The 13,938-nt window shown below is 47.4% G+C and overlaps 1 protein-coding gene across 1 annotated transcript in view; it reads left to right on the top strand.

Annotated features, from left to right (window-relative positions):
• Nucleotides 1-5,726: 5,726 nt before the first annotated feature.
• Nucleotides 5,727-13,938, top strand: part of LOC149863156 (T-kininogen 2-like) — a 29,942-nt gene continuing 21,730 nt past the window's right edge. Inside the window, exons 1-2 of the mRNA XM_090054473.1 lie at nucleotides 5,727-6,019; nucleotides 13,794-13,904. Of these exons, the coding sequence (XP_089910599.1) occupies nucleotides 5,825-6,019; nucleotides 13,794-13,904 (306 nt within the window). The 5' untranslated portion in view covers nucleotides 5,727-5,824. The remainder of the gene's footprint in view (nucleotides 6,020-13,793; nucleotides 13,905-13,938) is intronic.

The raw sequence follows: 13,938 nt of genomic DNA, 5'->3' as shown, positions 1-13,938 counted from the left end.
AACGCAAATGGCCTTTTATCCACAAGAGGATCTCCCTCCCCAGCAAGGGTGATTGCAGCAATTAGTGGCAAAGGAAGCAGAAGCACCACTTGAAAAAGTGAAAATGCCTGATTGCGCTGTGGTACAATATAAACACACAAGTTCAGGCAACACTGAGATACTATATTAATACAGATGGTAGGACACTGCACTGTGGATCTACAGATCTCAACCGTATTGATGATCCATGCAGCAGGGGGGCTCTTCAACACCATAAGATGACTTTTTCATTCATTTTGAGTTTGAGTTTTTAAAAACATTAAGAATGTAAATTAAAAAGCTACAATAAAAGTGTCTTAAGAAAACCCAAGTACCTCAAAGTTAGAAAATACCTGTATTCAGGTTGTACAAGGTTAATTTATGGTGGTACACTGGGTGGGCCATACTTTCTCTATTTCCCCAATTTAAACATTTTTTTCATTCTGAATCAGAACAAAACATAGAATTTCAAAATTTACAGTGAAACAAAATGTCAAAAACCTTTGGTGTTGGTCACCTACAAGAAATTATTTCAATTTAGACTTTTTGATTGTAATTTATTATTTAACCAATCTGAAAAGAAAGAATTGTCTTGACACCAAAACAAGTGAAGTTTTCCAAAGGCTTAGAAACACGTTTTGCTATCTTCAGAATGAAACCTCTCTGTTCTTCTTCAAAATGAAATTATACTAAATATTCTTAAGGACAATGTCAGGTGAAGTGAAACAGCATTTTCAAACCAACCAATCAAATATTCCATCAAAAAACATCCTGCTTCAGATCATTTGATGAGAAGCTCTATTGGGTCACAAGCTATTACACTGAATCTTGTTCGGTAAAGCTGTAGCTATACGACAAGGACTGCTTGAAGGAGTGTGTCTCTCACTTGACCAGCAGATGGCAGTTTTTCTGAGCTGATTCTACAAGTTCCTATTTTAGGGCTTTGGTTATAGGTAAAAAGTCAGTAAGCTTAACATTCAGCACTGTCCTCTGCAGTGTGCTATCACCAGTGTGTGTTTATGCACACGAATGCACCACACCTGTGCATCTCCTTTCTTAGTGCTGAAACTCTTTCAAGCTGCAACAAAAACCTGCCCAGTTACTTAGTCTGTGCAAAGCACCCAGCTTGGGTGTAGAGGTCACCAGCATTTTATAAGTACAAACACTGAGAGTTAGTCCCCACACCAGTGGTGATTTATATTGGACCAGCACAGCTGAACACATTCCTCTATTCAAGCACCTCCACTGTGAGAAAGGCACCAGGAAGACCTCATGAAAACTGCTGGTTCTCAAAACCAGGAGTATGCCATGGCCATTTTGGTGCTAGCTGGACTGAATGTGCTCTCTCTCTTCTCCTCTTGTATTTCTCGTTCCAGCAAGAAGGCAGAATATCTATTTTAGTTGCTCCTCGAACAATACCTTAACCCTAGTGCTGGATACAATTTGGAATTCCTCTTTGACTTGGGATAACATTCCCACGTTGCACCAAATAGAAATCACGTTGCCAAGTACCTGTTCCAGTCCCCTCCCATGAATCACAAACTCCGTTTGATGCCTTCCCCTCATTCAGGAATCACAGCTCTCTGTGAGAACGTGCGTTTAAAAAGTTACCAAAGAACAAGACACCTCTGTACTGCAGACAGACATCAGCACCCCATGACAGGTGCTCAGCCTCCTCAAATACTCTAACTTTACATTTTGGAAACAGATGTATTTTCATGCCAACATCTGGTTATTCATATAGGCCATTCAGAACCCTTGATTCCCATTCTGTTCATTCTCAATTATTCAGCACTTGTGCCTAAAGTAAAAGGTGTTTTATTAAAAACTGAGCTTACTACTGTCTTTAATGTTTAATCACCTAACAGGATGATTCTAATGTGTTAGACCACGAATACTCAACCCCTGGCCTGGAGGCTAAATCCAGTCCCCCATGCCACAGGGAACCCTGTGAGCCATGGTCCTGCATACAGGACAAGGCAGAGGTGGTGCAGGGCCACTGCAGCCCTGTCACAGCATGCAGGACTGGGTGGACGCAGTGGAGGCCCCCAGGGTCCAATCCGTACTTATCAGACCAGGAAAAGCTGTTGTGGGACCCAGTCCTGGTATGAGGGGTCTAATCTAGCCCATGGACCACCCCCGTATCCCTTACCTGAACTTCAAGGCTAAAAGGTTGAGCGCCACTTACGTTCATCATGCAATTGGCCCCTTCAAAGCACTCTACAGCCACATCATGACACACAAGAACAGTTGCAGAGAGCTTGAAAAGTCGCTGATCGTGAGACATATTAACCCTCATTAAATGAGAGATGAGATGAAGACACTTCACTTTGGAGCACCTTAGGGAACTTCCATTTCCTAGGGTCAATCCATTGCGTGATTGGGGCTGAGCTGAGGCAGCCCTGCCCTGTCCTGCCCTGCCCTGCCCTGCAGGAAGCGAGGAGGGAAAAGGGATGGAGAGCAAGCTGTGGATTGGGGTTTATCTGGCCTGAGTGGGGTTGGGGGTGGGGGCAGGTGGACTGGAGTCCCCCTGCCTCACAGAGGCCCCCCACTCCTCTTCCCTCTAGCACAGACTGGGCAAATCCCAGCCCGCAGCTCACTGCCCCTCCCTTCCTGCAGACAGCACCAGAGCTGTGAGGGTGGGGGGCAGGGCTAGGGGAGAGAGGCTGCAGGCAGGCTCCTCTCCTCTGCAAAGTGGAGCTCAATTCTTCCTCACCTGAACCCTACAGGAGAATGTCTATTGGGACAAGGGTGCTGCTCCAACTCATGGCACTTTATGTAAAATACCATGAACTAGAGTGTGGGCCTGAACATCTGGCAACGCCCAGTGTGTTAAAATAAGACGAAGGTGGCTTTAAACTGGAAAGAGTGAAACTTTTCCTAATTGGGTAAGGCATGTTACCATGATCAGCACTGCACAATGAAAGACTGAAGAGCAGCTGCAAAGCAAGGCAACTCTCACCAAGTATGAAGACAAGGAAATCAGCTTACCAGGTGCTCCCCTTTTTGCTCTGCTATCCATAAAGGTCTATTAGCACTAATTCTGCACTCTTTTATGTCAAGGCTGATAAAGCTGAACTGTGATGACTGACCAAGCAATGACTGTTCAGGGACTTGTATGAAACAAGCTTGGTGAACTTAGCCCGCTTCCTGTTACACAATTCTATGGCTGTAATTTGGAGCCTTGTTAACAACCACAGGAAGTTTTGAATAGATATGATAAAAAAGGCCTTCCAGTACCATTTTATTTCTAGATAGAGTCAAAGAACTATTGCACAGCAGTGTGAGAGAACCTTGCACTTCAACTGTCCATATTGTGCCCAATCCAGCACTCCATTCACATTTGAAAAATTGTTCAGAGAAAATAAGATGCGGAAAATATTTGCCACTTGGACAGCCCATTTGTTTCAAAGATTTCACTCTGCTGAGGACAGAATGAGGCTCGGGAAAGAACTGTTTGGCTACCAGGGGCTTAGCAACCACACAGTCTAGTCCTACCCTCAGCTAAATTCAAGAGGTAAGTAGGAGCACTCATGGCTGCTCTGCTTCACTTCTCCCATTGTTCCTGTCACTGACAAAGCTCTATCCAAGACAGCACAATGGAGAGCAGCCCATTTCAAGCAGCTTGTCACTGTTTCCAGGTCTTCAGAAACAACCCTTCAGAGGAAGTTTCCACAGTCCAGCTACTCTCTGCCTCCCATGTTACCTCACTATATACGGAATATTGCCCTGAATTATACCATAAAATGTACCCCTCATTCAGTATCCAATCCTAGGCCACCTCACTGTTAAACGCTGGATTGGAGCTACGATACATAAGGCAGAGATGGAAAGTTGGAAATAAAGAGAGAGACAAGGAAGATATAACAGATGGCAGTGACTGGTGCAATTCTCCCTCTGCTGTAGAAGGGGCAACCGAGACCCATTCTGTGAACTCTTCCACGTCTCATTGTTGTGTGCTCTTATTTTCTAGTTGCCCAAACGGAAACCTTTGGGTCTGCTTTGTAGAAATGATGAGTGCTCACAACTGCAGCGGGAATCAATGGTGGAAACTATGCTAGATAATGCTAAGCATGCTAAATAGTGTATCGTAGGTGTCTCAAATTAGGCACTCAAAATTAGTGCTCACTTTTGACATTAGGCTGCTGACAGATATGGGGGGAAAAAAACCTAGAGCTTTTCCAGAAGAGAAATCCCATCCATTTGACACAGCTCCTCAGCATCTGTATAGCTCACACGATTTAGGGGGCTTTTCCTGCTTTAATCTAACAGCTGATTGAACCAGCTGTTAGATAAAAGTGCCAAAAAGCCCCACTTAAGTCCATGAGCTATACGGATGTAAGGTGAGTTGGGTCTAAATGACTCAATTCCTCTTCTGGGCATGTGTTGTGCTCAGTGCGTGCTAAGCTGAAAGCAAAGCACTGTTTTCTTTTTTTCCATACCTGTAAGCACCCTTAGCATCTTTGCATCTCAGTTCCCCACCTGTATAAAAAGGAGATAACAATAAAACCCCTTTCATCTAACAGGGGTAAAGTTTGTTGAATGCTTGTAAAGGCTGTTGAACACCATAAAAAGTCCCATGAGGAAATGAGTTGTTTTGTTTTCAGAGCAGTATGCAGTAAATACAGCATGGGGCCCACACTCTACAAGGAGGAAGCAAAATATTAAATAGCTGCCTGCTTACCGAGCACAGTCCTTTCCGAGGCAGGGTTCCCATGGACTGGCACATGGCTGTATAATTAAAGACCGTCTCGGACTGCGCACATACAAGGGGCTGAACTAAGGCTGGATAGCCAATTTTAATTCTGGCATCCCTCAAATATTAGTGCTTGACTTTGGTACCTTAATGGCTTTCTTTTCCCATAGTTCTTCTTTATGTGTTACTAACAGAGGACTCTAACTAAAATATATGATAGGACTGCAAGTAGAATCCTGGAGCCTAGCCATTCATAATGAGTTCAGGGCTCAGAGATCAGGTTGTTTGGCAGTTGGCATGAGTATTAGCAGCTATTTCTAATGCTGGCTCCACCACAGTTTCACTGAGTGGCATCAAGGACAGACACATCACCTCACTGGGCCTCAGTTTCCCAGATTACTGACTAACGCTTATTGACTGTATTGTGTAGAGATGAGCATTAATTAGTTTATCACCAGCTGCACATTGCACTAAGTTGTAAGGGTTGGCATATTAGCAGTTTCAATTACAGATTAAGGAACTCTAAAGAGCCATCAGAGCTAGATGTTCACTGATAACGTTTCTGCAGACATTTTTGCAACATACGCTGATTTTCTGGAACTTTTGCATTTTGACTATTAAACAACTCGTTTACAATCATGGTGTCACTGTCTAGCACCAGCACTTCATTGTCTCAGTGAAACACTGTGGCCTGCTTAGGTCTTTCTCTTTAGGCCTCCTGTTCTGATTCATTCTGAGTGGGTGGTTAGATGTGAAAAATTAACCAGGACCTAGAGGCCTACCAAGGTTTCTAAGGCTTTTTGTGGGCTCGAGGGCTCATACTGTTGATGCTGACCTTGTTACACCAGCTGCCAAGGCTTATCCTATTATCTTGATGGCAGGTGGACAACCTTGGGGTCATTCTGATGACTGCACAAACTTTGTTTGGATAAACCCAGGGGCTATTTGCACTGTAAATAGGATATGATGGGAATCCACCAGCCTATCAGCAAGCCCACTCTGATTGCTTGCCTCAAGCCTCTGAAAAATAGAGGAAGAGGTTACTAAATCTCTAACAGGCATTCTATTGCGTTCGTCTTTTGAAAGAGTCCCCCAAGTTTATGCTCAGATATGAAATTTTTCATTGTGCTACTGCTCTGCTGCAGTTCTTTCTCAAGCAAAGCCAGCCCACTTCCCCCTGAGAATGTAGACTGTGACCATCCTGAAGTCTTCGAAGCTGTGGATATAGCCCTCAGAAAATATAATGATGACAAAGCGGATGGCAACCAGTTCGCTTTGTACATGGTGATGGACGCCCAGCGAACTGTAAGTACACTTTGCAAAAAAACATTGTGGAATGTATTCACTTACTTGTCTATGCCAAAGTCAGCCCACCTCCCTGAGCACAGGTAGCATCTTGCTTTGCAGGCAGTTGTAGTGAAATCAAATATATATCTTTCTTTTGTGGTTTAATTCTCTTCTGTTTAGAACCCTTACTTTCTTCAGGTCCATTCATAGCATCCGATGAAGTAGGATTTTGTCTATGATAGCTGCCTTCTGCAATGAAATGAAAGGAATGGATTTTAGAGTAAAGTACTCTAAATAAAATAACACATGAATAAAGGCAAAGAAGAGGCTTCCTGTCATAGATTCACAGATTCATAGATGTTTGGGTTGGAAGGGACCTCAGTAGGCCATCGAGTCTGACCCCCTGCCCTGGGCAGGAAAGAGTGCTGGGGTCACACGACCCCAGCCAGGGATTTCTCCAGTCTCCTCATGAAGACCCCCCAGGTAGGGGACAGCACCACCCCTTTCGAAGCCCATTCCAGATTCTGGCAACCCTTACTGTGAAGAAGTTCTTTCTAATATCCAACTTAAATCTGCTGTCCCTCAATTTGTGGCCATTGTTCCTAGTTACTCCAGGCAGCGCTCTAGTAAATGCAGCATTTCCTATTCCCGTCTGCCCTCCCCTGATGAATTCATAGGCAGTTGCAAGATCACCTCTCAGCCTTCTCTTGCAAAGGCTGAAGAGATTTAGGTCCCTCAGCCTCTCCTTGTAGGGCCTAGCCTGCAGGCCTCTAACCAGATGAGTGCCCTTCCTCTGGACCCTCTCAAGATTCTCCATCTCTCTCTTGAAGTGCCATGCTCAAAACCAGACGCAGACTCTGTGGCAAAAAGCCACCTTTGTTTCTCCCCAAAATCTCTGTGCTGTGACAATGTGATTAGGATGGGCCCAGCAGAGAAGACACACTCTTACCCTATCTCTTTAGGTAACCTGAGCTGGCTACATTCCTGAGGGAGGGGGGGAACCTGCTCCCTCTGCCTACGTGACTGGTATCAGCTACCTGGGTGAGGGGCATCTACCTGGTGGGCTGGAGTCTGCCCAGCAACTAGTGATGTATTTCAAATTGGTTGGCTGACAGCCAACCAGAGCTGGCCTCCACTGGACCAGGTGAATGAGGTCAGAGGGGCTATATAAGTTAAGATTGCCCAGGAGGAGGGGGCAGCAGCCATGCGGGGGACTCAGAGGAGCTTTACCATCTGAAATTGGCTCTCTCCCCCAAAAGTCACGAGCTAGAAACAGCCTGCCTCCAGAGGGAAACTTCACCTGCCTTTGGCAGATGCTTGTGAGTAAGCTACTGTAGATCTGATTAGATATCTAGCTGGCAGTAACTCAGATGCATGATCACAAGGCTACCTCAGCCACACTGTTTGCTCTTTAAGATTTCTAGGATATTGCTCAATCTTGTACCCTATTTTCACCCTACCCCTGTAATCAGTAAAGTTCTCCTGTTCTCCTTTGTGACCGGCGTGGGAGACTTATTGAGGGGTGGGTCTAAATTATGCCTAAGAGACCCCTTAGGTCTGTGGACTAAGGGAGACTTTCATTTTTGCCCCCCGACTGGTGGAAGTGCCCCAAGTGCCTGTACTGGGTCGAGTACCCATAGGACTTTAGGCCTGTGTTTCCCCAAGGAGACAGGGCCATGAGACAGTCCCTTCTCCGGGTGGTGGCAGCTACATTACCTCCAGGCTAGCGAGTGTGCTAAAGGAAGGGCATCAACCAGACGTAAGGCGCCCCTAGGGAGGCATTCGGAGCCTGGAAGGTGGTCAGGCGCAGGGAGGTGGGCGGGTCAACCCAGGAGCACCCCCTACTGGCCCGCCACAGACTACAACTACGCTGTGACCGGTGCCGCATAAAAGGGGAAGCATCACCACCCTGGACCTGTTCATCATGCATCTGCTAATGCATGATAAAGTGCAGTTAGCCTCATTGATCACTTCAGCACACTGCTGACTCGTGTTCATCTTGGAGTCAACTATGACTTCAAGATCCCTTTCCACTGCTGTTCTGCTGACAAGGTCATCCCCTGGCCTCAAAGTGTGTTGGTGGTTCTTTTTGCCTACGTGCAGCACTTTGCACTTGTCTTTGTTGAACTGCATCCTATTTCGTTCTGCCCATTTTTCCAACCTGTGCAGATGTGACTGGATCTGTTCCCTACCTTCTGATGTGTTAGCTTTGCTCCATAATTTGGTAACATCTGCGAACTTGGACAGGGTGCTCTCCACACCCTCATCCAAGTCACTGATGAAGACATTGAATAGCACTGGTCCATGGACTGAGCCTTGTGGGACTCCACTACCCACACCTTTCCAGGTTGATATCGACCCTTCCTCCTCGAGTTCTAATAAATATGGGCCAAAATGTGAAGCCTCACACTTTTACTGTTGAGCAATTATACTGCCGGCAACTTCAAGTGTGCTAGAAACTACTCACTAATGTAAGACTTCAATATCTGGCCCACAAATAGTCTTAATTTTCTCCACAGAAGAAGAGGTCTCATATATGGATGGACTACCTAGCTCGCTTTAAATCAATTGATCCATTTGAGGAGCAACATGATACTCTGTTCCCAACTTACTACTGACCCATCTTGTCACCCTACTAAGTGAACCTGTTTCCTTTTTCATGCCCCAGGGACAAGATAATATTTACTAGGGCTGTGCAAAATTTTGCCACTGGTTTTGCTTCGATGCTGTTTCAACATTGTGACAGGAGTACCTCTTCTGGAGTCCGTCTATCGGTAATCCCGCCCTCCTGTGATGGGCCAACCGCCTGCCTTCTCACCTGCCACACCTTGATCTTAATTAATTAATGGATGGTAATTAGCAGGAGGCTGCCCATTTATTTGCCCTGGTGCCAGGGGGCACTATCTGTGGCTCCTTTTCCTCCCCTACACCGCAGCCCAAGCCTTGCAGATGATACTGATGTGGTTTGATCCGGACCTTGTTGTAATCTGGCCCTCCCCTTGTCTCCCCTGAGCTTTCCACAGCCCTGTCTTGCGCTGTCTCATTCAGCACCTTCTTGGTGCTCCGCTGCCCCCACTCTCTGGGACTTCTCACTGGCCCCTCTCTCTGGGACTTCTCACTGGCCCCTCTCTCTGGGACTTCTCACTGGCCCCCATGCTCTGAGGTGTCTTGCTGGCTCCCATGCTCTGGGGCTTCTCACTGGCTCCCACGCCACTTTGGGTCCCCTATGAGGCCTCCTCCAACCCCTAATAGCCTCACCCAAACCTCTGGTAAAAGCGAAACACAAAGCACAAGTCCCTGGGTTATATCAAAAATCCAAGCCGCCTGGCTAAAACATTCAATCCCTACCAGGGAATACTCCAGCCCATAACAGCATCAGGAGCTGCTCGTGCAGCCAGGCCTCTCCCCTCTACTTGCTCTGGCAGAGCTCCCTTCCCCCTTGGCTGCCAGCAGGGAACTGCCCTCCTAGCCTCAGGCCTGGGATTCATATGGGAGCCAGGCCCCGCCCCTTCCGGTCAGCTGACCAGGTGCAGGTGCGGCCAATTCCCTCCTTAACCAGTTGTCACGGCAACTGGCACCTGGGTTCCTGCCTCTGCTCTGAGAGTAGCAGGCACCTTAGTGTCCTGCTACAGACCTGTTTCAAGGTCAAAACAGCACAATCAGAATCAAACAGATATGGTCAAAACAGCCTTGAAACGAAACGAGGCAAGTCGAAACATTTTGTGGTTTTGATGCTGTTTCGATGTTTCTCCCACAGGCTATAATGGGGAAGGTCAAAACAACCTATTACTTTGTCATTTCTGCCACATTTGGATTAATCTTGTAAATATGGTAGCCCCTTCTGAGGTCATAAAGCGTGCCAAGTTTCAAGGAGATAGGCACAGGGGGTTCGGAGAAATTGCACCCCAAAATCTTGAGAGCCAAACTTGTGTCATGTGTTAAGCCACAGCAGGGTCAAAACTACAGGAATGTCAGCCCCTGCTGAAGCCACAGAGCCTGCAATGTTTCAAGGACATAAGTACAGGGGGTTCGGAGAAACTGCACCCCAAAATCCTGAAAGCTAAACTCATGTCACATGTACGTGTTAAGCTACACTGGAGTCAAAACTGCAGGAGTGCTAGGCCCTGCTGAGGCCACAAAGCCTGCCAAGTTTCAAAGAGATAGGTACAGGGGGTTCTTAGAAACTGCATCCCAAAATCCTGAAAGTAAAACTCATGTCATGTGTATGTCTTAAGCCACAGCATGATCAAAACTGCAGGGGTGTGGCCCCTGCTGAGGCCACAAAGCCTGCCATGTTTCAAAGAGATTGGTGCAGGGGTCTGGGGAAACTGCACCTCAAGCTGCTGACAGGCAAAACTCATGACATGGGTGACACAGTGTGTGTTAAGGTTCAGCAGGGTGAAAGCTGCAGGCCTCCTAGCCCCTGATGCAGCCACGACGCCTGCCAGATGTCGAGGAGATCGGTGCAGGGCTTCTGGGTTCTGGGGCCCTGCCCCTGTAGCTGCTGACAGACAAAACTGGTGACATGGGTGCTTGTGCAACTGACTGTGTCTGTCATGGGGCAATTGATTGTCTCTGTTGATTCATTCCTCTCCTTAGTCTGTGCTTTTGTCGGTGTTAAGCCATGCTCGTTAAGTTATATAGTAGCTAGGTACTGTGTATTGAGCTGGTCCCTGAGTGAATCATGATTGACTGGTAACTGATAACACAGTAGCTTAGCAGCCAGGCCTGCAGTAGTCGCCCCGCACCCCTCCAGTGCCCCAAGACAGACACAGTTGCACAAGCACCCATGTCACAAGTTTTGCTTGTCCTCAGCTTGAGGTGCAGTTCCCCCCCCCCAACCCCTTCACCTATCACCTTGAAATTTGGGAGGCTTTGCGGCCTCAGCAGGGGCTAGAATGCCTGCAGTTTTGACATCACTGTGCCTTAACACTTACACGTGACACAAGTATTTCTTTCAGGATTTTGGGGTGCAGTTTCTCTGAACCCCCTGTACCTATCTCCTTGAAATGTGGCAGGCTTTCTTGCTCACCAGGGGCTACCACCCCTGCAGTTTTTAACCTGCTGTAGCTTAACACAAAGAAGCAATATGACTTTTGCTCTCAAGAGTTTGGGGTGCAGTTTCTCCGACCCCCTGCACGTATCTTCTTGAAACTGAGCATGGATCATGCCTTCAGAAGGTGTTACCATTACTGCAAGTTTTATCCAAATCTGTCTAGAAATGACAAAGTTATAGCCTGTTTTGACCTTCCCCATTATATCCTATGGGCAAAACGTCAAAACAGGGTCAAAATGTCAAAACGTTTCGACAGAACAAAACGCAACAGCTGTTTTGACTCCAAACAAAAGTTGAAATGACACACTGTTCTGTCAAAACATCGAAAAGCTGGTTGAAACAAAATGCTTCCATTTTGCACGGCTCTAATATTCACCATATTTTAGTTTAAATATGCACTTTATTTTAAAATATACATTTTTATTGCAGTTGCTGCTTGTCTTTCCTTCTCTAGACACACTGACTTAATGGCTAAAATATGGGAAGTAGAACTGAAGTGTTACCTGGTCCAAGTGTGGTATTGAGGGTGTAGAAAGAAAAATAAGGGAGGGGGCTACCACGGTTGGCAAGAGAGAATTCAGTAGCATAATAAGGGGAGGGAGGTAACCATCCTGGGTGCTGACTGTGAAGGGGTGTCAGGATACCACCTTCACCAGGAGTCTTTGTGGCACTGGGGGAACTTCTGTGCTGCCCCTGCCAGGTCATAGGAGCCAAGCAGGACAGTACCACACAAAGCAATGTATCTGGGGGGCAGGAAGTAAGCAGGGTAAGCAGAATGATGCTCCCCCTGTGCCTGGGAGCCGATGCCAAAGCAGGCACAGCCCTGCTCCCAATACATGTGTATGGGGCAGGGGAAAGTGAACAGGACACCAGGATCCACTCTGAAGAACCCTGAGCACAAGAGAGCTGACACTATGCTAAGCAACGGCAGTAGCAGCAAGCAGTCCAGAAGATGATTTTCCCTGCTCCTCGCCCATGCTGCTGAGAGAACTCTGACATAAAAATTAAACCAATGGAGGATCCAGAAAAGTCCATTTGCTCCTTAACAGTCAATGTACATCAGCAGTACAGTTTTAGAAAACTGTTGCTAGGTATTCCACAGCCCAGGGATCTGCAGCAACTTTCTCATAATGCAAGACAAAATATAGCAGAAATAAGAGAGAGCATTGGGCCAAATTCTCCTCTCAGCTCCCTCAGTGCAAATCCAACATCACTCCACTATCAGCCACTTTGGCTTCAGCATGGCAGACCTGGGGGTCTACTGCCAGTTTGAGGCTGCAGGACTTGAAGGAAGACGAATGTAATCACCTGCAGGGGCAGACTCAGCTTTTGTGAAGTGGCCACAGAATCTCTCGAGCAGTGCTTCCCAAACTTTTCCTCAGCTCGACCCCGTTTATGACCCCATTTCTTCAGCATGGCCCCTCACCCCCAACCTGAAGCCTCCCACAGCCCCAGGTGCCCCTCACTCCCACCCAAAGCTCCCTGGCCCTGCCAGTGCCGCTGACTCCCCACCCACAGCCCCCCAGCTTGCCAGGTGCGCTAGGACCAGGGTCCATAGTGCCCTTCCCCTCCAGCAGCAGCACCCAAGCCCTGGCTGCCACCCGTGGGAGGTGGTAGCTGCTGCAGCCAGAGCAGAGTACAGAGCCTGGCTTCCCCCGCCCTTCCCCAGCCCCTTCCCTTGCAGGTAGCACTGCCGGAGTGGAGTCCATGGGGGGAGGATACAGGATACTTAATAAAGGCTTGGGAGTCCCCACTCTGCTGCCCACCCCCAGGGGTGCCACGTCCCAGCGGGCAGGACACAGCACAGGAGGGAGGGAGCACCACCATGGCTGCCAAGTGAGGCGCCCCCTGCTCTCCTGGCAGCAGCAGGGGCACAACTCCGCACTGCTACCACTGCCATGCCTCACCTTGGCAGATAGGGTGGTGCCACACTCCCTACACAATGGGTCCTGTCTGCTGGGCTGCAGAGGCAGCTGCTGCCCAGAGCTGGTCCAACCTGGCTGCAGCCCCACAACCCACTGTGGGTGCAGAAATCTCAGGGGCCACATTTATCATTATCCCATCTGCTGATACCCCATTTGGGGCCGCAACCCACTGTTTGGGAATGCTAAAACCAGTGATAAGCTTGGTTGAACATCTCACCCATAAGCTTTATCTCACATGTTGCAGTGCCTCTGATTGCCATGAAAGATCACCGATTTGCGACTGAGTTTGGGGCATAGAGAGAAGTATCTATTACTATATTATCAGCACCAATCTCTGCAGCCTGCCGCTGCTGCCAGGGTTTACCGGGGAAAGTTTCTCATCCTTCTGCGGAACTCGCTCAGCTCTGCTTCACTGATAAAGTCCGACTCAAGCACAGTCTGCAACGACAGACCTGCAGACCATTGAAATAGCAGCCCACATTTTCTTAATCAGAGTGCACAGACTACAAAGGAGTATTGAAAACATAACTGTTTCTCTTTCAACCTTCCTCCATCGGAGAGACAGTGTTTTGAACAGCCTCAGCAATGGCTAACTAGAACAAAGTCTGTATTTGGCAAGGTAAATTACTGGGTCAGAAAGATTTTAGAGATCAGCTCAGTGGAGACCAGTAGTTAATTTGAAGCCCATTTTATACCTCCTTGCTGTACACAGGTAAGTTAACCTTAACTCTTTGAAATACTTATTGCCTCCAATGCTCTGCTGTCTTATTAGAGTGCAAATGATAACTTCATGTTGTTGTTTTTTTCCCAGGCAGGTCCTGGCGCACAGTTCTTTGTGAAGTATCAAATAAGAGAGAGCACTTGTACCATTGGGGAAGGCAAAGCCTGGCAAGACTGTGATTACAGAGAATCTGTGGAAGCTGTAAGTGGCTGCCCTCTTCTTTCAAAATTCTTTT

The sequence above is a fragment of the Crocodylus siamensis genome, chromosome 6, assembly GCF_052110815.1.
Source record: "Crocodylus siamensis isolate JL-2025a chromosome 6, ASM5211081v1, whole genome shotgun sequence".
Classification (NCBI taxonomy): Eukaryota; Metazoa; Chordata; order Crocodylia; family Crocodylidae; genus Crocodylus; species Crocodylus siamensis.
This window is presented reverse-complemented; position numbering and strand designations above follow the sequence as displayed.